This window comes from Ovis aries, chromosome 3, assembly GCF_016772045.2.
Source record: "Ovis aries strain OAR_USU_Benz2616 breed Rambouillet chromosome 3, ARS-UI_Ramb_v3.0, whole genome shotgun sequence".
Classification (NCBI taxonomy): domain Eukaryota; kingdom Metazoa; phylum Chordata; class Mammalia; order Artiodactyla; family Bovidae; genus Ovis; species Ovis aries.
In genome coordinates, this window is record NC_056056.1 from 80,717,417 (window position 1) to 80,742,227 (window position 24,811).

General features: G+C 36.8%; 1 protein-coding gene across 4 annotated transcripts in view; it reads left to right on the plus strand.

Moving 5' to 3' along the window:
* Window positions 1-24,811, plus strand: part of THADA (THADA armadillo repeat containing) — a 327,908-nt gene that overhangs the window by 63,903 nt on the left and 239,194 nt on the right. For all 4 annotated transcript variants that reach the window (XM_012172732.5, XM_042246242.2, XM_012172738.5 and 1 more), the window contains 3 exons: window positions 9,817-9,949; window positions 12,499-12,612; window positions 17,602-17,724. In XM_012172732.5, the coding sequence (XP_012028122.3) occupies window positions 9,817-9,949; window positions 12,499-12,612; window positions 17,602-17,724 (370 nt within the window). The remainder of the gene's footprint in view (window positions 1-9,816; window positions 9,950-12,498; window positions 12,613-17,601; window positions 17,725-24,811) is intronic.

Genomic DNA, 24,811 nt, shown 5'->3' on the forward strand with positions numbered 1-24,811 from the left:
CCAACTGCTGGCCACCTCTTGAACTACAGCTGTGTGAAGGAAGCAGGCACTTAAAGAGATTAATGGGTAAATAACAGAAGAGTTAAACATGAACCACATTGTTTGAATTGGTTTTTAATAAGATTATTCAGAATGTCTTCAAATGTAAACTAACTTCACCATTAAACAATCATCTAAGAATAAATAGGAGTGGGAGACACTATTCTTTATTCTGGGAATTTTTTGAAAGCAACACTTGGACACACATACATACACACACACACAGACTTAATATGTTGAGTTAATTTTCTCAGATTCTAAGAATCTGATTTGTTATATGGTGCTTTCTGTTTAAAATTTGATGAAATATTCATATATTCTTTAAAAAAAATAATCACCTTCCTATTCATAATTCCCTGCTTAAGCATTTGATTAGTGGTTAAATGCATTAAAGTTATAACTGTAAATTCAGGTTTCTGATGAAATTCATATATGCTTATTTATGTGCTATCATTTTAGTATTTCAGATTATTCTTTCAATGAGAATGAACAGAATCCTAAACTAGAGTGCTAACCAGGGAATCTAGCTTTCATTTATTCAACCAGAAATTAAAAGCTTAACTCTTAAGGGGATTAAATTGTTCTGTAATTCTAAATCTAGAAGGAAGGTTCATGAGTACTTGATATTGTCTTGCTCTTCATTTTTTTGAATTGCTCTGCTTATTGAAATGTAGCTTAATCCATGAATATTTACTGCACTAATTACAATCAGTTTCACATTATTGGCCTGAAAAACTGAACTGCTGACATTTAGCAATTTCTGTCATAGAATGCTCGTGCTGACTTACGGACATCAACAATTACGGTGGACAGAAGTAATTTTTATATGTATTTCAACTTTCATGAATTAATTAGAACTACTACAATTCAAATTCAACAGAAAACTTCTTATACACCTTTGGAATATAATAATAAAAATTTCGCTCTACTGAAGACTGAAAGATCAAGTTTCTAAGGAGTATGCAATTGAGCAAGAAATACACGTAGAACATAATGTAGAGGTTTGGGGAAGTCATTCAGTGCTGAATTGAAAACATATGTATGATCCTCTCTCAGCCTTATTTTCATCTCCTTTGGCAAGTGTGTCTAAGATACTTTTTATTTCTGAGTATCCTATGATTTTTATTTGGAATAGTAATAATTAAAGAAAAACAAATTAAGTGGTCATCCACTCTTGGAAGCCATATTAATACTTTATATAGGTAAAAAAAATCCTTTAAATCTGCCATTTTTATAGTAGATTAGAAGGATTTGAGGAAAACTAGAATAGCTTAATGATTTTTTTCCTTTTTTTTTTTTTCTTTTTTAGAATGTCTTAATGTTTAAAATCTAAATCTTTGTGTCTTTGACTTGTGATCCTTGAATTTCTATTTTTAAGTCCACTCCATAGTTGCATAAGATGTTAACCTTCTTTCTGGAACTTTGAATACTCATTTTTTTTAAAGTTCTGATAATAATTCTCAGTGATTTTAGACTCAGTAACAGATGGATCTTGTTCTTAGTGAATAGCTTCTATCTCAGCTTTTTTAGTATGATCCCTGAGTTGTTAATATTCATTTTTTCCTTCTTGATCTCAGGGAATGGTTACATTAAATAACAGAACCAACAATTTGTTACATTCATCTAACCACTTTTTTTTTTAATCCGCCGTATCTTGCCCTTCTCCTTGTGGCTTGCTGACTGGTAATTTAATTTCTATTCAGTCACTGTTGTCATTGCCTGTCCCTGCAGCTGAGGCTTTACAGTAGCCCCTGATGTTTTAGCCTGCAGTAAACCTCAACAATATTTGATGGTGGGGAGGGAGGTTAAGATGGCTTCTGTTGATATGTAGCTTTCTCACTGGATCTCATTTGGGCAAATCATTTTTCAGGCTTAAAATTTCTCCATGCTTCAAGGCTGTGTTCCCTTTTTAAAATGTGCATGTACATGCCCACAACCTTCCTGCCCATCTGTCACTGTTTAATTTAATTGAAATAATAAACATGAACCTTGAAATAATAAACAGTACTTGACTGAAGAATGAATGGAGTGGAGAATTGGAGAATTTAGCTTATGAAATAATAGGAGCTTGGAAAAATCTCTAAACTAGAAAAAATAACCCTACTGAAAAAGTCTGAGGAAATGAAGGTAACATTTCTCAATTAACAATCATAATATAACTAATCAGAACTTGACAAAAAATAGCTCTCTGTTACTGTCCTTAGGTGGATGGATAAACCATTGGAAAGCCACTCTGTAGTCAGGGGACCTGATTTATTGGCATAAAATAGTCTAATGACCAATTAGTTGGGTATACAGCATGTGTAATTTGATTTCAGTCTGGGTTTTATGCTTATCTTAGAATCCTTACCCACTACCAGTGAGATAGCTCTGTGGATAGAAATTGGACTAATCGGTTTATGGAAGAATAATTTGCTTCCGTGATCTTCTCAAGACAACACAAAGGCCTAAAAAGCAGCCGTGGGCTGGCCTGTTCGTTTCTGTTACTTTTGGTAGAGACTCAAGCTATGAAAGTGTTAGTCACTCAATCGTATCCGACTCTGTGACTTGGGCTATGGCACTTAGCATAGAAAAACCAAACCAAATCCAGACTCTCTTGTCTCTTTCCTGTCAGCCTTTTAATTTTATTTCTTTTAATTTCTACTATTTCTTGACTGATAAACAGGAAAAGCAGAATGATTTTTCCACATTTTCTTATTTTCTGATTCCTTCCACATCCCCATCCTTAACCACCACCTCCCTCAGGGTGTAGAGGAAAGAATATTGAGGTATGAGTTAGAGCTGAGTTCTACCTACCAGCTCTGTTGACACTAGCAAAGCCATGAAAACCTCTCTAAGCTGCTGTGTCACCTTTGATAAAGGAAGAGAATTCAGCTTTCTAAGGCCTTTTTCAATTTCCGTTCTACTCATAGTACAATGCTGCTTACTAGTTTCTGATTGGGAAAGTCTGGGGATTTGGGGTATGAAAGATTGAGGGATGTTGGATACATTTTTAGTAAACTTCCCTCAGAAGTGGTAAACCAATCTCTTAGGAGTCTTTTGTGGATTAATAACATTTAGTGAGACTGGCTTATGAAGAACCTTGAATCCCTTGTAAGAAAGTTAAAATTTTTATGATGTACTCAGAGATTAAAGACACTGTGTATTTTGCATTAATTTGACACTGGAGTGAAGTAAAACAAAAGAGCCTCAGACAAAGCGGATGTCAGCTGTTTTAGTGGAGACGCACTAGCTAACCAAAGCAGGCTTGGAATTCCCCATGGCTGGGGCTGGTGAACGCATGGGGCTGGCGCAGACAGCCATGGACCGCTTTATAGAGGGACCTTTCCCTGGATTGACTGATGAGGAACCAAAACAAACAACTAGAGTTTGTCGCATTGTTCTTGGGAGCCTTGCATGGTTCCATTTTTACCTCTCAATTCCTTGATTATCATAAACAGCAGCAACTCTGGAGTTTTGAAATCACTTCCTTGTGAAGTAATCTTTCCTTGCTGGGGAGTAGACAGAAGCTTCATTGAATAGTCAGGCTGGGCTGTTGTTTTTCTCTCTGCACAGCACAGTGACTTCACCATTGAGGAGCCTTATGGGTTTTTTAGCCCTCCTTTTCCACATCTAGTTTTTCAATTATCTGCCCAATTGGAAGCACAGCTGATATGGGGTAGCTGGCACCAATACTGCTGCTAAGTCACTTCAGTCGTGTCTGACTCTGTGCGACCCCATAGATGGCAGCCCACCAGGCTCCCCCGTCCCTTGGATTCTCCAGGCAAGAACACTGGAGTGGGTTGCCATTTCCTTGTCCAATGCAGGAAAGTGAAGAGTCAAAGTGAAGTCGCTCAGTCGTGTCCGACTGTTCCATGGAGTGCAGCCCACCAGGCTCCTCCGTCCATGGGATTTTCCAGGCAAGAGTACTGGAGTGGAGTGCCATTGCCTTCTCCAAGCTGGCACCAATACTAGTTGGTCCTTATTTATTCATTCAGCAAATGATTTCCTGAACATCTTCTGTATGCCTGTGTAGAAAACACTCTGACCATTCAGAGTGTGATGTGGTAAGCCAGAGTTTCTCTGAACTGAGAGACAATTATTAGGATCTGAATTTGAAACATTTATCGCTGTAGAACTAAGAGAGGCATGTGAGGACCTGAATACGGGACTATAGCTTGTGAGGCCATGATGAGGTATTTTGGGGACAGTCTAATGAGGAGCTTTGAGTACTTATATAATATAGGGTCATTGTTCTCTCTTTTTGGAATAGTAACCCAGGCAATAGTATCTCGTTGAATTTCAAAGCATTTTTACAGTGATTTTATTTTCATTCTTGGGCATTGAGAAATCAAGTGATTTGTCCATAGCCACACAACTAGTTGTGCTTCCCTTGTGACTCAGCTGGTAAAGAATTCGCCTCAATGTGGGAGACCTGGGTTTGATCCCTGGGTTGGGAAGATCCCCTGGAGAAGGTATTTAACCTCAGTTAAATATCACTTTATACAAATCTGAACCCTCTATAGGGTTTTGAACCCTATCTTTGATTTTGTTCTTGAATATTAGGAAAAAATTCTCTCTTGGGGTAATATTTAGGTTCAATTCGGTTCAGTTCAGTTCAGTCGCTCAGTCGTGTCCGACTCTTTGCGACCCCATGAATCGCAGCACACCAGGCCTCCCTGTCCATCACCAACTCCCGGAGTTCACTCAGACTCACGGCCATCGAGTCAGTGATGCCATCCAGCCATCTCATCCTCTGTCGCCCCCTTCTCCTCCCATCCCCAATCCCTCCCAGCATCAGAGTCTTTTCCAAAGAGTCAACTCTTCACATGAGGTGGCCAAAGTACTGGAGTTTCAGCTTTAGCATCATTCCTTCCAAAAGAAATCCCAGGGCTGATCTCCTTTAGAATGGACTGGTTGGATCTCCTTGCAGTCCAAGGGACTCTCAAGAGTCTTCTCCAAGGGGGATTTCCGTAGAAAGTATCTTCATATCAGTGCTATGACCGTGGGATGTAGAGATTTCTGAATGTGTTCATTCCTGTTTAAGGAAGCTAAGGAGGGGAACCACCTGTGGCTCTAAGGGCTCCTCTTGGCATTGGAAAGCACTTTTGTTTATACTTTGCTCTCCAGTTGCTATACCCTCTTGGTGTGTCAGCCTGGTTTCTTACAATGGTACACTTAATGGAGTTGGTAAGTCATAAGTTGTTCATTTATTCAGCAGATATTTGAGCCAACTATTGGGGTGCCAGACCCTATTCTGTGTGTTTGGGAATAAAGAAGTGAACAGGACAAAGTTTGTGCCTGATATCATGGAGCTTGTATTTTAAAGGACATCTAGATAATAATAAACTGTCAAATAACTTTTATGTGTTTTGGTGTGATAAAGTTTACTGTAAGGAAAAGTCTCTCTTTCTCCCTACATGATGACAAGAAGCAGCAGCTTCCCAAGCAATGGGAACAACTGATACAAAAGCATTTTGAGTGAAGAGTAGAATGGTATAAGATGAAGTTGAATGAGGCTGTTCAAATATGTAGGGCTTTGTGAGCCAGGATCTGGTGTTCCCTTGATTTTTAAAAAAATTATTGTTTGTAGATATTTTCATTCAGGTGATGATGGTGATGACTGATGATGCTGAGCTTGAGTAAATACTCATTATTTACTATATATTAAGGTTAGGGACAGGCTTCCCTGATAGCTCAGTTGGTAAAGAATCTGCCTGCAATGCAGATAGACCCCGGTTTGATTCCTGGGTTGGGAAGATGCCCTGGAGAAGGGATAGGCTACTCACTCCAGTATTCTGGCCTAGAGAATTCCATGGACTATATAGTCATGGGGTCTCAAAGACTGAGCAACATTCAATTTCACTTTCAAGGTTAGGAACACATCCTTGTTTCCTTGTTTTGTTCCTGCCTTACTTGAAATTATCTAAACAATTAGCAAAGGAAAAATAAGGAACCATGGTAAGGTAAAAGTTCATTAACAATCAGTAAATAAATAGCTTTGTTTTTATTGATGTTTGCTTTTCTGTACCCAGTAACTTACTTATTTGAATGAACTTTCATTTGGAGTTAGTTGCTCTTAAATTTGACAAAATGAAAGTATGTTTGTGGGAAAGGGAAAGGATTTGCCTCCTTCATGTGCTGGAGGAAAAAAAAAGCCCTTAATGATAATAGCTTGGTAAGTTATTATTTTAAGAAAAGAAGATAATTGGTAGAGGCTTAACTTTTACTCAGTTGAGGTTATACTTAACTAGTTTCCTGGCAATTGAATTTTGATAATTTAATTTTGCTTCATATTTTGGCCTTAAGTGTATTTCATATTTAAAATGTGAAATTAGTTGCTTTTGTTTGAAGGTGAAGTAATTTCTTCAGGCAATCAGTGAGTCATTCAGTTAATTTAAGAAAATAGTTCATTAATGGTAATAAATGTCCCCAGTTGTCTAAAGGAGTTAGAATACCTTCAAAATGAATAAGACACAGTTTACCTCAAGTCAGTCACAAGTAGCTTATCTGCTGGGTGGATTTCTTGCAGGCAATTTTGATACTCCAGCTGGCTTTCTTTCCATATCACCAGTTTGTTTCAAAACTATTTTAAGCCCTACTCTAATGGTAGATATTCAGGGATTGAAATGAATCTGAAAGATAACCTGACTAAAATATGATTAAGAAGGCAATCCTTAAAAACAATATACTCTGGTAATGCATTCTAGGGCTTCCTAGTGACTCAGTGATAAAGAATCCACCTGCCAGTGCAGGAGATGTGGGTTTGATCCCTAGGTTGGGAAGATCCCCTGGAGAAGGAAATGGCAACCCAACTCCAGTGTCCTTGCCTGGGAAATCCCATGGACAGAGGAGCACGGTGTGCTGCAGTCCATGGGGTTGCAAAGAGTTGGACACGAGTGAGCAACTAAACAACAACAATAACAACAATGCATTCTAAATCCAAAGGAACCTGCTTTCTGGACTGAGTGTAATTTGGAATTTGTATTCTACTTCTCCCTTCCTAGGGCATAGCATAATGCCAAGCAGATCTTTTTGATCGTAATAGACCTTTCTTTTTCCAAGTGAATGAATGAAACCTACTGAAGCAAATAATAAGAGAACTGATAATATCTCTCTCATGAACCAAATTGAGCCAAATATGTATCTGAGTATTTAGGGCAGGCACCTGGTGCCAGCTCAGGGACGCCCTGGAGAAGCTTATTGACAGCGTTGAGGAGGGGGCATTACTGAACTAGTATTTGTTGTGCTAGTATTTCAGTGCCCTTGATAGAAAAATAAAGAAATAGGAAAATACCCCTCATCTCCTGCAGTTCCTTTTCCCCCTGTGTTTTTCTTACTTAGTGAATTCCTGCAGGAATACTTAACCTTCATCTGAAGCATTATCTGTAAGCCAGTCCTATACTGCCAGTGGTCTTGGGGTGGGGAAGAAAATACGGGCCAATGAAATCCACAGAGAACTTTAGATCGAATAGTCTTTCCTTTTTTCATCTCTGTGACCCCAGCTTTTAATCATGGCTGGTAAGATCACAAAAGCATGTCTTTGCTTTAATTCTCTTTTTTTTTTTTCCTCTTTTTTTTTGTCTACTCATTGTGGTAAAAGTTAACCCAAATATACTTAAAAGACAATGAAGAATGAGCCAAAAAAGACAGTAAGCCATAACTGGATCATTAGCACTTAAATTTAACAGCTCCTAGGGATTTGGGTTTCATCTTTTGACTGGGCAGCTGTGTGAGGATTATACCAATTGGCAATGTTAGTAGTAAACTAAAGCTATTGTTCTGTGAAACAGATGCTTTCATCGTAATTTGTAAAAGATATTAATACAAACCTAGTGATCAGACAGTAAGTTCAGTAATGTAAGTAATGTGTGGATTATTTTTATTATTAAAAATTCAAACATATAAATGGATTTCTTATGAAAATTTCCAAACATATAAATTATAAACGTAAAAACATATACACACACATATGTGTGTATGTGTGTGTATATATATATGAGAGAGAGAGAGAGAGAAAGGATAGTGTAATGAACCACCTTTATACATCTTCCAGATTCAGCAGTTACCAGAGTTATGTTACACATGCTTCATCTATCCCTTTCATTGTCCTCGGCTAAAGTTTGGCAGAGTATATCCCTAAAATGTTATTTTGACTCCTATGCACTTTAGTATGCATCTCTAAAAAATACAGACACTTTCTTCCACACTCACAGTGCCATTGGCACATCCTGTAAATAATTCCTTGGGGTCATATAATATCTAATATATACGTAACTATCTGTATTACTTGGAAGTATCCTTTTTACATTTGTTTTTTTCAAGTTGGAATCTAAACAAGGTTCATACTTCTGAGTTTGGTTGTTCTGCCTTTGAATCTCTTCTAATCTTGTGATTTAGACTGTTGATGCCTGGGTTTTGTGGCTGAGGGAGCCAAGTGGGAAGAAGCAGGAATGAGGTAACGGATATTAAGCCAGGCTAAAAGGAAAAACCTTTAAAAATCACAGAGCCTGCTGGGGATAGGGAGATTTGGTTGTAACATCTGTGGCTGAAATAATGTTTTTCAGGCCCATGTCAAACTTTAAAAAATACCTCCTTTCAAAGCAGTTGTATTGATGTATATTTTGTTCTATGCAAGACATAACTAAATTTGAGTTGCTATTAGGAATGTTAGAAACTGAAGTTGTCATTCTTAAATCAAACTAAAATAAAAAGAAAAAGTCCCCACCAGAGAGTAACCCAAGATTGTATATCAACTATATTTCAATTAAAAACACACACAACCACATGTTTCTAAGAGCTCTAATTCTCTTTACAAATTAGACATCAGTTACCTTTCTACAGATTGTCTTCTTCAATTCAAAAAAGAGAAGAGTATTTTTCCTTTGGACTCTATCTCTTTATTTTTATAGTAATTTTTTAAAAATCCAATTATGATCCTCCTAAAATAATTGTCTATCTATCATTAAATATGCTGTTTCTTAGGATAATGTTATATAATTGCATATTAGGACATAGCCTGGTGGAGGAAATGGCAACCCACTCCAGTATTCTTGCCTGAAGTATTCTATGGACAGATAAACCTGGCGGGCTAAAGTCCATGGGGTCACAAGAGTCAGACATGACTTAAGTGAGTAGACCACCACTACCAAACCACCACGTTAGGGCATACATTGAAAAAAAAATTGCATTCTAAAATAACAGTTAACATAGTAGAGCAGAATCTCACTAAGAGTAATGTCCAAATAACTTCACAATGTTTAAGGGTCTTTCCAACTTTCTTTATTAATTCTACATAGGATCTGAATGAAAATTTAGTCTGTAATAGACTACACTTTGAGAAACCAAAGGGTGATTTACTAAAATATAGTTTCAAAAATATGTTTTCTTTGAATATATATAGTTTTATAACTGCAGACTATAAACTATAATAAACTATAAGGTTATGTTCTCCTCACTGGAAATCTTGAGTTTTACAATATAGAACATTGGTGAGTCCTTGATTAACCTTCAGAACATTTTGGATGTGGGTGCAGGCTTAAATATTAAAGCTCATTTACAGATAAGACACATGCTGTGTGTGTTTTTATAAATAGAACCTGTCACAGCTTCAAATCCTAAGACCCATCATAAAAAAGAAAGTAGGTGCAAAGTAGAAAGTGAGACACTTTTAATTTCCCTCCTTCCGAATGCCAGGATTTTGTTCTTTCCTAACAGTGTTAATGTGTGTCAATAGTTTGTGCTTTTACCTTTTGGTACCTGATAATTCCAAATGTTTGCTTTACATATGCCTTTTAGGTGCCCTAATGTGAGTCTGCAAAAGCTGCCGGAAGAGTGGTTATTGAGTGTTTTAGAGGAAATTAAATGCTGTGATCCTTCGTCTAAACTCTGTGCCACAAGACGCAGTGCTGGAATTCCTTTCTACATACAGGTATTATGCTTTCCTGCAGGATCATAGCTGGGGGTTTTGTTTGTTTTTGTTTTTTTGATAATAACCCCCCGACCCATGAGTGATCATATTGCATAAGGGACATTTCTGTCTTTTCTGTAGTTCATTTCACAAATACTTTGTTATAATGTGTGGATATTGTGTTCCTGTGACAGATCTCTTCTTGGAACAAACCCTCTAAGAGGTCAGTCTTAAAATATGAACAGAGAGTGCTAGAGATTTCCGCCTGTGTGTGAAGTACGAAGACATCACTGCGGTGCATTCATTCCTCACTTCCAGGAAGCGCACATGCTACCTTTTTTTCAATTAGAAAAAATATTCTTCCTCTCTTTTCAAAGACCCTTAAGACTCTGTAGGCAACCAGTGTTAAAAGTTTCTTTTGAATCCTTCCGCAAAATGTCCATGCATGAAATAATCCTAATCCTAATAATAGCTTTTATAAGTGGTTATTTCACATGTTATCTCATTTAATCCTTTCTCAAGCCCTACAAGATAGATGCTATTATCATCCATATATTGGGCCATAGAAAAGTTAGGTAAGTGACTTGCCAGTGGCCATAGGGATAGTAAAAGCAGAACAGAGCTGAGCCCAGGCACCCTGCCTCCTGAACACCTGTCTTATGAGAGAGAGAGTGTGAGAGAGAGTGTAAAAAAGAGATTTTCTTTTTTATCACCGATGAAAGCATACTCCACACATTGTTTTGCCCCTTGCATTTTTTTTTTACTTAACATTATACCTCAAAGATTGCTCCATATCAGCATGTTCAGATATTGCTAATATTTCCACAGATATTGAAAATATTTCCACAGTGTTGAAATTAAGAGACCATCACCTTTATGAATCCAAAGAATAAAAACTAAGTCCTCACAATACTAAACCAGACCCGACCTGAAAATCTTTAATATTCAGGAAGGTAAAATCTAGGAATAGGTTTTAAAAAAAAGAAAATGAAAATAAGTGAAATGAAGTCTGTTTTTTAGTGCCCCAGTATTTTTTCCTTCCCTTTGTTATTCCTCCCCCAAATTCCCAGAGTCATGACCTTTTTATGACAGTGGGTACCAGTTGGAAAGGTTGATTTGACACATAGATCGCCAAGGTGGTAGATTTTAATGATCTTCAGAAATCAACCCATTCTGACCTAGTGTGTGTTTTTGCCTCTTATGTCTGTCTGGGAATAAGTGTTAAGGCAGCAGCAAGGTTTGGTCGCATATTTGTGCTGTGTGCTTATTTCTTGGTTCCCAACTAATATCATATATTGGTGATAATGATAGAGAAGTCAGGACTGCACTTTCTTAGCCCAGTCTTGAGAAGAATGTCATAACTACCCACAGCTCTTGGGGGGGAAAAATCACAAAAGCTATGGTTCCCAGGAGACACATTAGTAATCACATATGGCTTTCTTATTTGTTTTAGTTGAATAAAATCTAAATTAATAGAAAAATCTGCTCAGGAAAGTCCCCTTTTTCCTAGTATAACTTTACCAATAAAGTGATACTCTTGTTCTAGTGGAAAGCTCTGCTCGGTGTTAGCTGTGAAGAAAAACTGCCTACTTAGTTTATGAGCTTACCTTTGGTGTAGATATATATAAAATTTTTTTGAATGGTCAAAAGATAGTTTATGTATTTTCTGAGCATCAGTATGTTATGAGAAATTTCTTTTTTAAACCTGTTTTGCCCATGTAGTTTTACTTTTCTCCTTATGGGTTATAGATCTTTCAGAAGAAGCTGAATGACTTGAAGCTTTCACTCTTGGCAGCCAGTAGCTACGTATATATGAAATATCCTGGCTACTCACAGTCCTACACAGCTACTAACCTATATTCTGTCTGTGTATAATGGAATCATATAATACGTGGTATTTGTGTTTGTCCTCTTTCACTCAGCATCATGTTTCAAGGTTCATCCATATTGTAGCATGTGGAAGTACTTACTCCTTCTTATGGCCTCAAGTGGTTTGATACTACTATTTTTATGTTTATCAAAATGTTAGAAAGTAAGCAACTCTTGAACGTTCAAATATAGGACCTCTTTGAAGTTCACAGTATTTCTTTTGTCCCATGGAGTTTCCAGTGCTACAGTTTGAGTCCTCCAGCCTTCAGTCCTCTTATGAAGAATTGAATAACTGATCTATCTCCAGGGAGTTTCCACATCCTTACAAGAAATTTAATCCAGAGGCTTTTTGTTTTTCAAGTAAAGGGAAGTTTCCTGTTGGATAATTAAAACTTATTGTATCTGAGACCTGCCACCCAGTTATGGTCCTAGAAGAGTTATCAATAGGAGCTGTTTTCAGCTTCTTAGTAGTACATAATCAACAAGCCAAACTGGAGGTAACCATAGAGATTCTGTAATATTCTGATTTTACAGGTGAAATATGAGAGGGATGGAGAAGTTAAGCTGCTTGTTCAAGGCCACACAGCTTTATTAACTTACTTAACTTACTTAACACCCCATTGGGGAATCCATTCTGGGGAATAGTAGACAGGTGTATATAAAATAATAGTCCTGATAATTTCTTTGTTGCTTTCCCATAGGCATTGTTGGCATCTGAACCTAAGAAAGGCAAAATGGATTTGTTGAAAATAACAATGAAAGAGTTAATCTCTTTGGCTGGACCTACAGATGGCTCACAAAGCACAGTCCCCAAGGTAATAATGGAAATACACAAACTCTGCTAGGAAGTCAGTGGTTTTAAATCTTTGCTGTACTTAAAAAGAAAATTTAAAAAATCTGTCAAAGATACAGAGCCCTTGAAGATAAGACAGACATTTGAAGCTTATTCGGAGAGGATTGTTTTTGGTTTGGTTTTTCTAGTCCACAAAATAAACCATTGCTTTAGTTGGTATAGATTAACCAAGATGGTCTGTTTTTTAACTCTAGTGAAAACATTCGATTTAGACAAGGTATTTTACAATATTACAATTGTATCTAAAAATTTAAAAATGCATGTGCTATCATTTTCAGATTTCATGTGTGCTGTTTTGAGTTGATGTATATTTTAAAATTTAGCAGTTGGGTCTTCCCCTAAAATGTAGTGTCTGGCTTTTTGGTATATTCACATTTTAATTTTAGCTAATTCTTAGTCCTTTTTTGTCACTGCTAACGTTGGATTAAGTATATTTGTGTGTATGAAGTTGGGTTAAGTGTCCCTCACAGTTCTGCCCCACTTCATGGTAGTACACACCTGTCAGAAACTTCTTGCCCAGGGTTTCTTAGCCAATGCCTTGTAGTAGGATGTTCCTGCCCACCTGGTGGAGGCCCATGTTAGGTAGAGAACAGACTGAGAGCTGAAGTTTACAGTCAAGTACAGTAAGTACATATGGTTTTATGTCAGAGCCTGTGGAGGTATTAAAGGGAAGCCCATGGGCCAGACTGTGGACCAGTGGGAAAGGATGGGGTTTATTAACACATGTCACATAGTGGCCTGTGACTGTATGATGTAAAAATTCTTTAAAAGTTTTAAATGAAAAGTTACAGATCATCTTTCAGAAATGATCTGAAATCACTTTAAGATATTTTTTCCCCCTTAAATGTGAAAAATATAACTGGTTCCAGTTAGACCTTTTTAGACTATCAGTTAGAAAAATACTATTGTTTAATAAGAACATCTGAAAATAGTGGAATTTGGTTTTTAAGAGTGCTTTGAATTACTAACCTTACTCGACTTCAAAGTCATTGATTGCCATTAGTGATCATTTTTACTAAATCAGTAAAAATTTAATATTTTATCTCTGACCAGTCTTCTAGGTGTTAGATGATTTGCTTTGCTACTTTTCTCCCATGGTTTATTTCTACATATTTTTAAATGTATCCGAAATATTTCAGCACATAAAAATGTATGGCAACTAAGCAACATCCATAAAACCAATTCCAGGTTTAAGAAGTAAAACATTACAGATTGAATACACGCTAGATGCCTCCGTATTCTATTTCCCCTTTTTCCTTCTCAGCTATAAATCACTAAATGAAAATTTTCATGCATGTTTTTCATTCTTTAAGAGCTTTTTTTTCTCTTTGAATATGAATTGTGTTATCTACACATTGTTTTATTTTGGGTTTTTTCCAGTCAACATATTTTAAGGTTAGTGAGCTCCAAGTTCATTTTAATTTCTGAGCAGAGTTTCACTGTATATAAATGTTTTCTTTTCTGCTTGGTGTGAAATTATTGTATCCTCCAGTTTTATTTGTATTTCTCTGACAACTGGTAGCTTTAACATCTCTCCATATATTCATTAGTCTTTTGGATAACCTCTGTGAATTGCCTTTTTAAAGACTGCCTACCTTTAATTTGGTTGTCTTTGTCCGGCAGGAGTTGGGTTTTTTGTTGTTGTTTTAAAATTATTTTCCTGATTTTTTTTTTCCTTTTTGGTTATTTGAATTATACATCTTCTCTCAGTCTATTGCTTCTTTTCACTTTGCTTATTATTCTGTTGTTGCCCAGAAGTTTTAAATTTTAATAAAATGGAATATATCAGCCCTTGTGGTTTGTACATTTGGATGTTGTTTTAGAAAGCCTTCTATAACGAAGTCAGAAAGACATTTCATATCTTCTTTATATAATACACCCTTTTCTCTTGTACTGTTGTATTAACACCATTTATCTCATATACTATTTCTGTCGACATATGTGTCTGTTTCTGTGCTCTATTATGTTAGTCTGTCCCTAAATCACTATTTTATTTACTGTATTTTTAAAAATGAGCTTCAATATCTGATAGAATGAATCTCCTTTTTTCCCCCCCTTTGGAATTACCTTGGCAGTACTTGTCCCTTTGCTCTGCCATAAAAGTTTTAGAATCAGCTTGTTAAGTTCACCCAGAAAGCCCTTTTGAATTTTGGTTGGAATTTAAATTTATTATTTGGGAAAAATGACTTCTTTTTTTGATTCAGTTCATGCGCATGGCTTGATATCTCCATTTATTCAGATCTTTCTTAATGTTTTTCATTACATTAAAAAATAATTTTCCATAAAAGTCTTACAGATCTTTTATGAAATGTTCAGTCACCTACCTAAATTGCTGTAATACAGCTAATGACTTATCTGTAAATTCCATGAATTTTCTTTATAGATAATCATATCCTTCATAAGTAATGCTAAATTTGCTTTACTTTCCTGATTCTTTAAAACAGTTTTCTTAATCTTCTGGGTGGCACTTGTAGTAATAGTTTTGTATAGAAATAGAGATAGCCAGCATCCTTGGGTTGTTTCTGATATTTGCTGTGGGTTTCCTCTTTTCAAGGAAATTAGATTTTATTGAATGCTTTTAAGCATTTTTGAGATAATTGTTTTCTTCTAGAATTTGCAAATATCATGAATTATGTTGACTTTTTAATATAATATGACCTTTGCAATAAGACAATGAACTCCTAACTTTGAAATGGCCAATTTTTTTACATGTTGCTAGATTCACTTAAAAATTTGAAAAAAAATTTATTTCACATATTTTCACTGGATTTGAAATTGGTATTAACCTGTGCTTTTCCTTTTTCATGCTATATCTGTCCTTTTTTTGTTGAATTATACTAAGCATACAGAGATGTGTACAAATAATGTTTGCCTCCACAAAGTTTCACACGGTAAACACACTTCAGCAAGAAGTGACATTTTAGCACTTGAAAGCGCACTCATACTGCCTTCTAATCAGCACCTTTCCCCCAAGTATAACCACTAACTTAGTTTTAACACCTTAGGTTTACCTGTTTTTTAAAAAATTTCTTCTGAATGTAGCCATACATTTTATACTCTTTTGATAGAATTTCTTTTGACATTTTGTTTATGATATCATACATGTTGTGAATTATTCATTTTCATTGCTATATAGTAGTAGTATGTAATTTGAACTTCCCAAGTGGCTCAGTTGGTAAAGAATCTGCCTGCAATTCAGGAGACCCAGGTTCGATCCCTGGGTTGAGAAGATCCCCTGGAGAAGGAAATGGCAACCCACTCCAGTAGTCCTGCCTGAAGAATTCTGTGGACAGAGGAGCCTGGCTGGCTACAGACCATGGGGTCACAAAGATTGGACACAACCGAGAGACTAATACCTTCACTTTTCAGTATATAATTTGTTTATCCATTCTGTTTTGAACATTTGGATAGTTTTAAATTTGAGGTAATTAAGAACAGTGCTTTTAAGAACATTCTTTTACATGCTTAATGGTGAACATATATGTACATTTCTTTGGAGTAGATACTTAGTGGTTATTGGGTATGTATATGTTGAGACTTTAATAGATACCATTTCTCAAAGTAGCTGTCCCTACTTCTTTTTTTTTTTTTTTTTTAAGTCCATAGCTTATTTTGATAGCCAGGCTGTACTGGACTGATGAAACAAACTTGGGCATTTCTCTTAATGGTTTAAGTAAGATTGGAATTATCTATTCTTTGAATGTTTGGTAGAATTCATCCATAAAATCATGTGGGTCTTTTGTGTGCATGAATGTGTGTGTTATTTTGTTGGGTTTGGTGTCTTGCTTTTGTTTTGGTCTATGAGTGAGATTTTTAACTATTGATTTTCTTTATATGATGGTAGTATCTCTATAGCTTTTCCATTTCTCCTTGAATTTGGCTTGATTAGTTCTGCTTTCTAGAAAATTGTTTATTTTGCCCTAAATTTTTCTGACTAGGAAACCAGTCAGTTAATAACTGATGTACCTTTGTAATCTGATGTACATTTTGTTTTTTTTAACTCTGATGTACCTTTAGCCATGTCCTCTTTAGTATTCGTGGCATTATTTATTTTCTTCTCTCTCTTCTTGGTTAGTCTCATAATTTGTTTCCATTTGAAAGAATCATCTTTTGGTTTTGTTAATGCTCGTGGTTAAGTCATTGATTTTAAAATTTTCAAATCTTTAAAATTTTCTTTTTCTGTTTTGAGTTTATTGTTCTTTCTCTATTGTCTTAATTGGACATATTTTCCAATCTTTAAAAATTATAGCTGATCTACAAGGTTTTATTAATTTCTGCTATACAGCAAGGTGATTCAGTTTTATATATACATAGTTTTTTATTTTCTTTTCTGTTATGGTTTATCATAGGATATTGATTATAGTTTCCTGTGCTATACAGTAGGACCTTGTTTATATCCTTTCTATATATAATAGTTTTTTTTAATAGATGCATTTAAGGTGTATGTTTCTTTTAGATTCCACTTAAATGCATCACCCAAGTGTCAATGTGTAGCATCTTTATTGTTGTGCACCTCTAAATATTTGTTTTCTTTGACCGTGCTTTAAAATGTGTACGTTTTTAAAGTATGTAAGGAAACCCCTTATGATCAGAGCATAATCTGTAAGAAATTAATTTTTTTAGTGTTTGTTGAGGCTTTGCTTGTGGTAGGTTTGAGGTCATTTTAAAAATAAATGTTTCATGTGTGCTTGAAGAGAATGTATTGCCTCTATTTCCTAGGTATAGGATTTGACATAGGTCTATTGGATCAAGCTTTTGTATTGCATTGTTCAAATCTTGCTAACTTAAAAAAATTGATTGATCAATTATTAGGCATGTTTTATTAAAAATCAATTTTATTTGTGAATTATTCATTTCTTCCTGTAATTTGTTAAGTTTTTTGTTTGGAGGTTATGCTACTGGATATATACAGGTCTTCAGCCTACAACTAATTTTGGACTTTTTATTCTAGGTTCATGCTTTAAATATCCTTAGAGCCTTGTTCAGAGATACGCGTCTGGGAGAAATCATTATCCCTTATGTTGCTGACGGAACTAAGGCAGCGATTCTGGGCTTTACATCTCCAGTCTGGGCAGTAAGTGCATTTGCCATTTATTTTCATTGACTTAATTATGGTCATGAGTAGATTTTAATAAACTAACCTTTCACTGAATGATAAAAAATACATACTGCATTTTGTTAAGGAGTTACTCCAAGGGATAAATCCTTGGGTCAAGCTACATTTTGACCCTTGGTATTTTACAGTTATATTCTGTCTCCTCTATTGGCTAATTAGCCATAACTCTTTGTTTTATTATTTTAGTGTTTGCTTTAGAGTTTATAGTATTAATATATATCTTCAACATCGTAGTCTGTCCTCAAGTAGTATTTTACCATTTCCTTTAAAGTTTAAGAACTTAGCAGTATGTACTCCCATTTCTCTCCTCCCAGTCTTTGTGCTCTTACGATAGATTTTGCTTTTATGTATATTTTAAATGTAAACTACATTGTTATTATTTTTGTTTAAACTGTCAATTATCTTTTAAAAAAAAACCTAAAACCATTTTTAACTGTACATTTCAGTGGTATTAATTACATTCACAATGTTGCGTAGTCATCACCACTCCATTTTCAGAGCTTTTTCATCATTCCAAACAGAAGCTCTGTACCCGTTGGATAATAACTCCCCTCCGCCCTCTTCCTCCCAACCCCTGGTAGTCTCTGTTCTACTTTTTGTCTCTGTGAATTTGCCTATTCTAGGTACCTTATGTAGGTAGAATCATATAATATTTGTCCTTTGTGTCTGGATTATTTCATTTAGCATGGTGTTTTCAGGGTTCATCCATGTTGTAGCATGTATCATAATTTCATTCTTTTTTAAGGCTGAATGAAATGCTGTTGTGTGGATATATGACATTTTGTTTATTCATTCACCTGTTGATGAACACTTAAACTGTTTCTCTTTGGCTGTTGTGAATAATGTTGTAGTGAGCTTGTATACTTGCACTGGTGTATGAGTAACTGTCTGAGTCCCTGCTTTCAAGGCATTTGTGTATATCATATACTAATTCTGTATCTAAGTTTTTGAGGAATTGTGTTCCACAGTGGAAGCACTGTTTTATACTCTCATCAGCAGTTCACAAGAGTTCCAGTTTCTTCACATCCTCATCAGCACTTGTTATTTTCTGGTTTTTTGGTAATAGACATCTTAACAAGTATGAAGTGATACCTCATTTGATGTTTTGATTTCCACTTGATGTTGAGCTGGAAGCAGAACAACTCTTAGTATCTGAACGTGTCTTTCTTTTGGATGTTGTAGGCCCTGGGTATCAGTGTGTTGAATGAATGCTGGAAATATACTCTATCAAAAGATGAAAAAAACAATCGCAAAAGATTAAAACGGAGGTTAAATGTTGACTCACTTATTTTGTTTTGTTTTTTGCAATATATGCAAAAACTTTTTGATTGAGAATTATAAGATTGTTGGCAATACCTAATATAATTGTTGGATTTAAGAAAGTAAACTTTAACTTTTTTTTAATGACTGGAGAAAACACCATGATTTTATTGTTTTCCTGCATCACTGTGCCTTGTGGAATAAAGAACACTAACCTGTGGTTTGTAGGCACATGACTACTAGAAAGGCAGACTTCCCAATCAGTGAGCTGCACAAACCATTTCATGACTCTCTGATGAGCCTCTAATTGAGAGTCAGTATACTGCAGTATAGCCCAGGGCACAGACTCCCAGTGTAAAGAGGAATCCTCCAGGTTGCCAACTGTTGCCTGGAAAACTGTACGGCTTCCTGTAAGAAAGGTAAATATCTGCAATCCTGCCTAGGAGCATTGCCTAACTACTCCTGAGGACATGGTGTTTACCTTTTGCATTTACAGGAAAACAGAGCAATACCTGTATACGGTCAGGAGAGGTAGGTAGGAATGTGGCTTGACCATCAGGAAGAGTTGAGATCATAAAACTGATTGCCAGAAATCCCAGTATTGTTTTCTTTTCTCCATTCATTCTGCAAGAACAGACAAATGTTCTCTGTGAAAGGCCTTCCAGAGAGTGAAACCCAGCGACTTTTCCAACTGGCAAAACTAAAAGTATTAGAAATGAATGAATCATTTTTTTGGAAAAGTCTTCTGAAAAGACCTTTTTTAAACAGTAACACATGTGCACTGCAGAAAGTTTGAAAATAAAAGCATAAAAGGAGAAGTCACCTGTTTAACTACCATACAGATATAATAATTTTTATTATTCCAATATGTTCTCTCTTTTTTTCTATATGGCTTTTATATGTGTGTAGTACTCACATATACCCTTAATAGTCTGCACAAATATATGTAAGTGCTTAGTGAAGTGAAGTCGCTCAGTCGTGTCCGACTCTTTGCGACCCCATGGACTATAGCCTATCAGGCTCCTCTGTCCATGGGATTTTCCGGGCAATAGTACTGGAGTGGATTGCCGTTTCCTTCTCCAGGGGATCTTCCCAAACCAGGGATTGAACCCGGGTCTCCTGCATTGTAGACAGACGCTTCACCATCTGAGCCACCAGGGAAGTTAAGTGCTTATCTATAGTTTTATTGGGAGGAATCTTCCTTTTAACACTGGTCATAAAGGAATCTTTTTGTTTCTATTCAGTTTGTGTGTTTACCAGAAGAAATAAACGTCACAGCTATAATGATCCATACTCTGACTTGAACATATTGTTATGCTTCCTTCCTTATAAGAGTCTGATCTAAGGTATCCTGTCAACATACTCAATGAACGTGAAGAAGTCTTCATTTTACAAAACAATTCACTGTAGCATTCTGTGTAAAGTTGTTTAAAGAGTGCTTTTTCCTGACGGTGTGTGAAATATGGTTTGATTTAGAGAAATCTTATTTGTACACATCTTCTCAGGAATATATCTTGTTCGTAAAGGTGACTCCATCTGTACTTTTGACCTAATTGTTTTTCTTGGTAGGTTAGATGGGGGAAAAAAAAAAGTAAAACAAGCTTAATTTTAATTTTACAGTAAAGGAACATTTTCTAAGAAGCATTCATGTATATATTTGTACAGATTCTTAATCTTTGTATTAAGACCACACAAATCTCTTCATCTTTACCACCTATTAGGCATTTTTAAAATCCAGGGGAAATGTATTATTGCAAAATGTTAAACACTAGAAATACAAGGATAAGTAAGACATAATCATAATAATGACTGTCTCATTGACTTTTTTCCTTGTGCTTGGCAGAATTTACATTACCACAGTTAATGCTTGGAATAATCCTGCTAGGTAGATTCTATTATTAGAAGCCCTGTTTTATAGATAAGAAAAACAAGTTTCAGAGAGGAGAAGTAACTTTCCAAGAACACACAACTATTATTTGTCTGATTCCAGAATCTGTGATATTATTGGAAAACATTATGCATATTTCAGGAAATGTAGTGAATACATACATCTTACTTATCTTGTAGGGTTTTGACCTGTCCCTCAGAAAGCAGAGCTGAAGATATAGCCTAGGTGCTAAGTTTTTAATTGAATGATACAAACCCAAAGCAGCAGGAATGTTGGGAAGTGAGGTGAGAAAAGACATTAACAAGCAGGCCTTACAGGTTAACCTGGAGGAAAACTGAGCTCGTTGTCTGGTCGTGTGGTGTTTCTTCTAGCCAGGCCGTGTGAAACTACCAGCTCTGAAAACAGTCCCACCCTCTGTCTCTCCTGGTCAAAGTTCACAATGTGGGCAGGTATTGGCACTACCCTTGGGCAGCTGCTAGAGAAGCCAGATCCAGTGCCACATGATGCGGAGTCTCATCTGAGTCTGCAAATGGATGAATGAGCCGCAGCCACCATTGGTGTCTGAGGCTTGACGCTTGCTGTTGAGAAATCCTGCCTGAGAGAGTTTCACAGTAGGGGGATGATGGGATTTGACTGATGGAGTGAAAAATGGAGTCTTGATTGTGAGGTGAGAGAAGGTAGAAAACCACTCAGGAAGATATTGTAATAATTCTGCCAAGTGATGATGGTGGCTCAGAATAGAGAAATATGAGTAAAGGTGGTGGCAAGTGATAATCGTCAACACATATGTTAGATGACGCTTGTTTAGTTAAAAATTAGGTACCAAACATAATTTTCTAGGTGTGTATACCCATGGAAACTGAGAATTTTCCAGGCAAGTTTTGGAATCGGGGACATTTCTGGGCATTCCCTTTTTTATGTTCAGATGCCTGATCTTCTTTCCCTGTATCCTCATTGCTGGACAGGTAACTCATCTTTTTAGTTTGCCTGGAAGCTCTGTTGAGTAGGCCACATTAGGGTCCTCCAAGACCCACACTAGGTTTATATTACTATCTGGTCCATCTGACTTTTCATCTCTTTGGGCCACCTCTGGTTTACAGTATGCAGTGGGTTTCAGAGGAGAAAAAAGAGCCTTTCAGATCTTCCCAGCAGGGCTGCCCCGTGCACTCTGTGCCCCTGTTGGCACTGTCTGCAGGTCCTCTGGTGGTTGTGAGGTTGCTGCAAGGGTGCCAGGCAGAGAGCTGTGCGGTGCTGAAACCCAGCCATGCTCTGCTTATTATACTACGTGCCATGGCGTGGAGTTTTATTCACTCACAGGAAGAGTGCTTTTTCTTTAATTCACCCATGGGTGATGTATGGGCTATTGGAAGCCCTGTCTCTTCTTTTCTCCTGTTGTGGGAAAAGTGTCTTATTACTTTGGAAGAAAGTCACTCCAAATTCTAGTCAGGGATACTACTACTACTACTACTAAGTCACTTCAGTCGTGTCCGACTCTGTGTGATCCCATAGACGGCAGCCCACCAGGCTCCCCCGTCCCTGGGATTCTCCAGGCAAGAACACTGGAGTGGGTTGCCATTTCCTTCTCCAATGTATGAAAGTGAAAAGTGAAAGTGAAGTGGCTTAGTTGTGTCCGACCCTCAGCGACGCCATGGACTGTAGCCTTCCAGGCTCCTTTGTCCATGGGATTTTCCAGGCAAAAGTACTGGAGTGGGGTGCCATTGCCTTCTCCGCAGATGAGGGATTTGAGACTTGAAGTTTTAATGTTGTTTTCAAGGTCCATGGCTAAGAAGTGATGGAAGGCGAATTAGAATCAAAATCCCATTTAATTTTTTCAGAAAGATTTCTTTTTAGGATAAATTGGCACTGTGTGCTCTAGACAAAATATTTCATAATTCCACCCTCAAGGATATGACTGTCCATGAAGAGTGAAGATACATGGTATGTAAATGATCAGACCACATAGTGATTGCACATGGTAGGTTCTCCATTCATATTTTAAAATATTTGTTAAGGCAGCATTCTTATTATATAAGAAATTCATGTTATATAAGAAGATACAAATGTATAAGAAAAATATATAATATAGGGCTTCCTTAGTGACTGACCCTTGGACTGCAAGGAGATCCAACCAGTCCATTCTGAAGGAGATCGGCCCTGGGATTTCTTTGGAAAGAACGATGCTGAAGTTGAAACTCCAGTACTTTGGCCGCCTCATGCGAAGAGTTGACTCATTGGAAAAGACTCTGATGCTGGGAGGGATTGGGGGCAGGAGGAGAAGGGGATGAGGATGGTTGGATGGCATCACTGACTCGATGGACGTGAGTCTGAGTGAACTCCAGGAGTTGGTGATAGACAGGGAGGCCTGGCGTGCTGCGATTCACGGGGTCGCAAAGAGCTGGACACAACTGAGCGACTGAACTGAACTGAGCTAGTGACTGAAACAGTAAAGAATCTGTCTGCAATGCAGTAGACCTCGGGTCGGGAAGATCTTCTAGAGAAGGGAATGGCTACCCACTTCAGTATTCTTGTCTGGAGAATTCCATGGACAGAGGAGCCTGATGGACTACAGTTTGTGGGGTTGCAAAGAGTCAGACATGACTGAGTGACTAACAGACATATATATGTGCACATGCATACATGCTTCACAGACACACACTCAGAAACACACACACAATGCTTTGTGCAACCTTATTTTCATTAACCTAGCTCTTCTGGATCTCACAGAAATCTGTATGAAAACTTTTTCATACTAGAAAGGAAAGAAAAAGCATATGTACTCAGGAAAAACTTTGGTAGCAGTTGTCAGTTTGTAGCCAAATACCAAATCTCTATGAGCCATATGTTGGGGGTGTGATGGAGAAGGCAGTAAGGGAACAGGTTTTCTGGCGTTTTGTTTGTGACAAGGATTGATTGTAGCTAGAGCTATTTGGGAACCATTCTATTCTGTCCATTTCTAACTTTATCTTGACTTACTCTTTTCTGTCATTCCTTTCCTTTTAATTTGCATTCTCCTTGGTCCTTCCATGCTAATAAGCAGGACTGTTTTCATTGCCATTCCTGCTGTGAGTTTTTCAAAATATGCTATCGCTGTATATGAACTTTTTCATTACCTATGTTAAGATTTAACATCTATGAATCGCATTAGTATTTACTATCAGTGTTTTAGGAGTTGATGATGCAGTTTGTCAGTTAGTCACAAACTTTTTCTCAATTGTACTTCTTAGTTCTCCTCCTCATTAGCTTTAGACTGAACAAGGACGTGCTATGCTAAAGTCTTTGACCGTGTGGATCATAGCAAACTGTGGGAACTTCTTAAAGAGATGGGAGTACCAGATCACTTTACCTGTCTCCTGAGAAACCTGCATGCAGGCCAAGAAGCAACAGTCAAAAACTGGAAATAGAACAACTAACTTGTTCAAAATTGGGAAAGGAGTATGACAAGGCTGTGTATTGTCACTCTGCTTATTTAACTTATATGCAGAGTACATCATGCAAAATGCTGGGCTGAATGAATCACAAGCTGGAATCAAGATTGCTGGGAAAAATATCAACAACCTCAGATATACAGATGATTCCACTCTAATGGCAGAAAGTCAAGAGGAACTAAAGAGCGTCTTGATAAAGGTGAAAGAGGAACGTGAAAAAGCTGGCTTGAAACCCAGCATTTAAAAAACTAAGATGATGGCATCTGATCCCTTCACTTCTTGGCAAATAGAAGGGGAAAAAGTGGAAGCAGTGACGGATTTTATTTTCTTGGGCTCCAAAATCACTATGGATCATGGCTGCAGCCATGAAATTAAAAGATAGTTGCTTCTTGGAAGGAAAGCTATGACAAACCTAGACAGTCTGTTAAAAAGCAGAGACATCACTTTGCTGGCAAAGGCCTGCCTAGTTAAA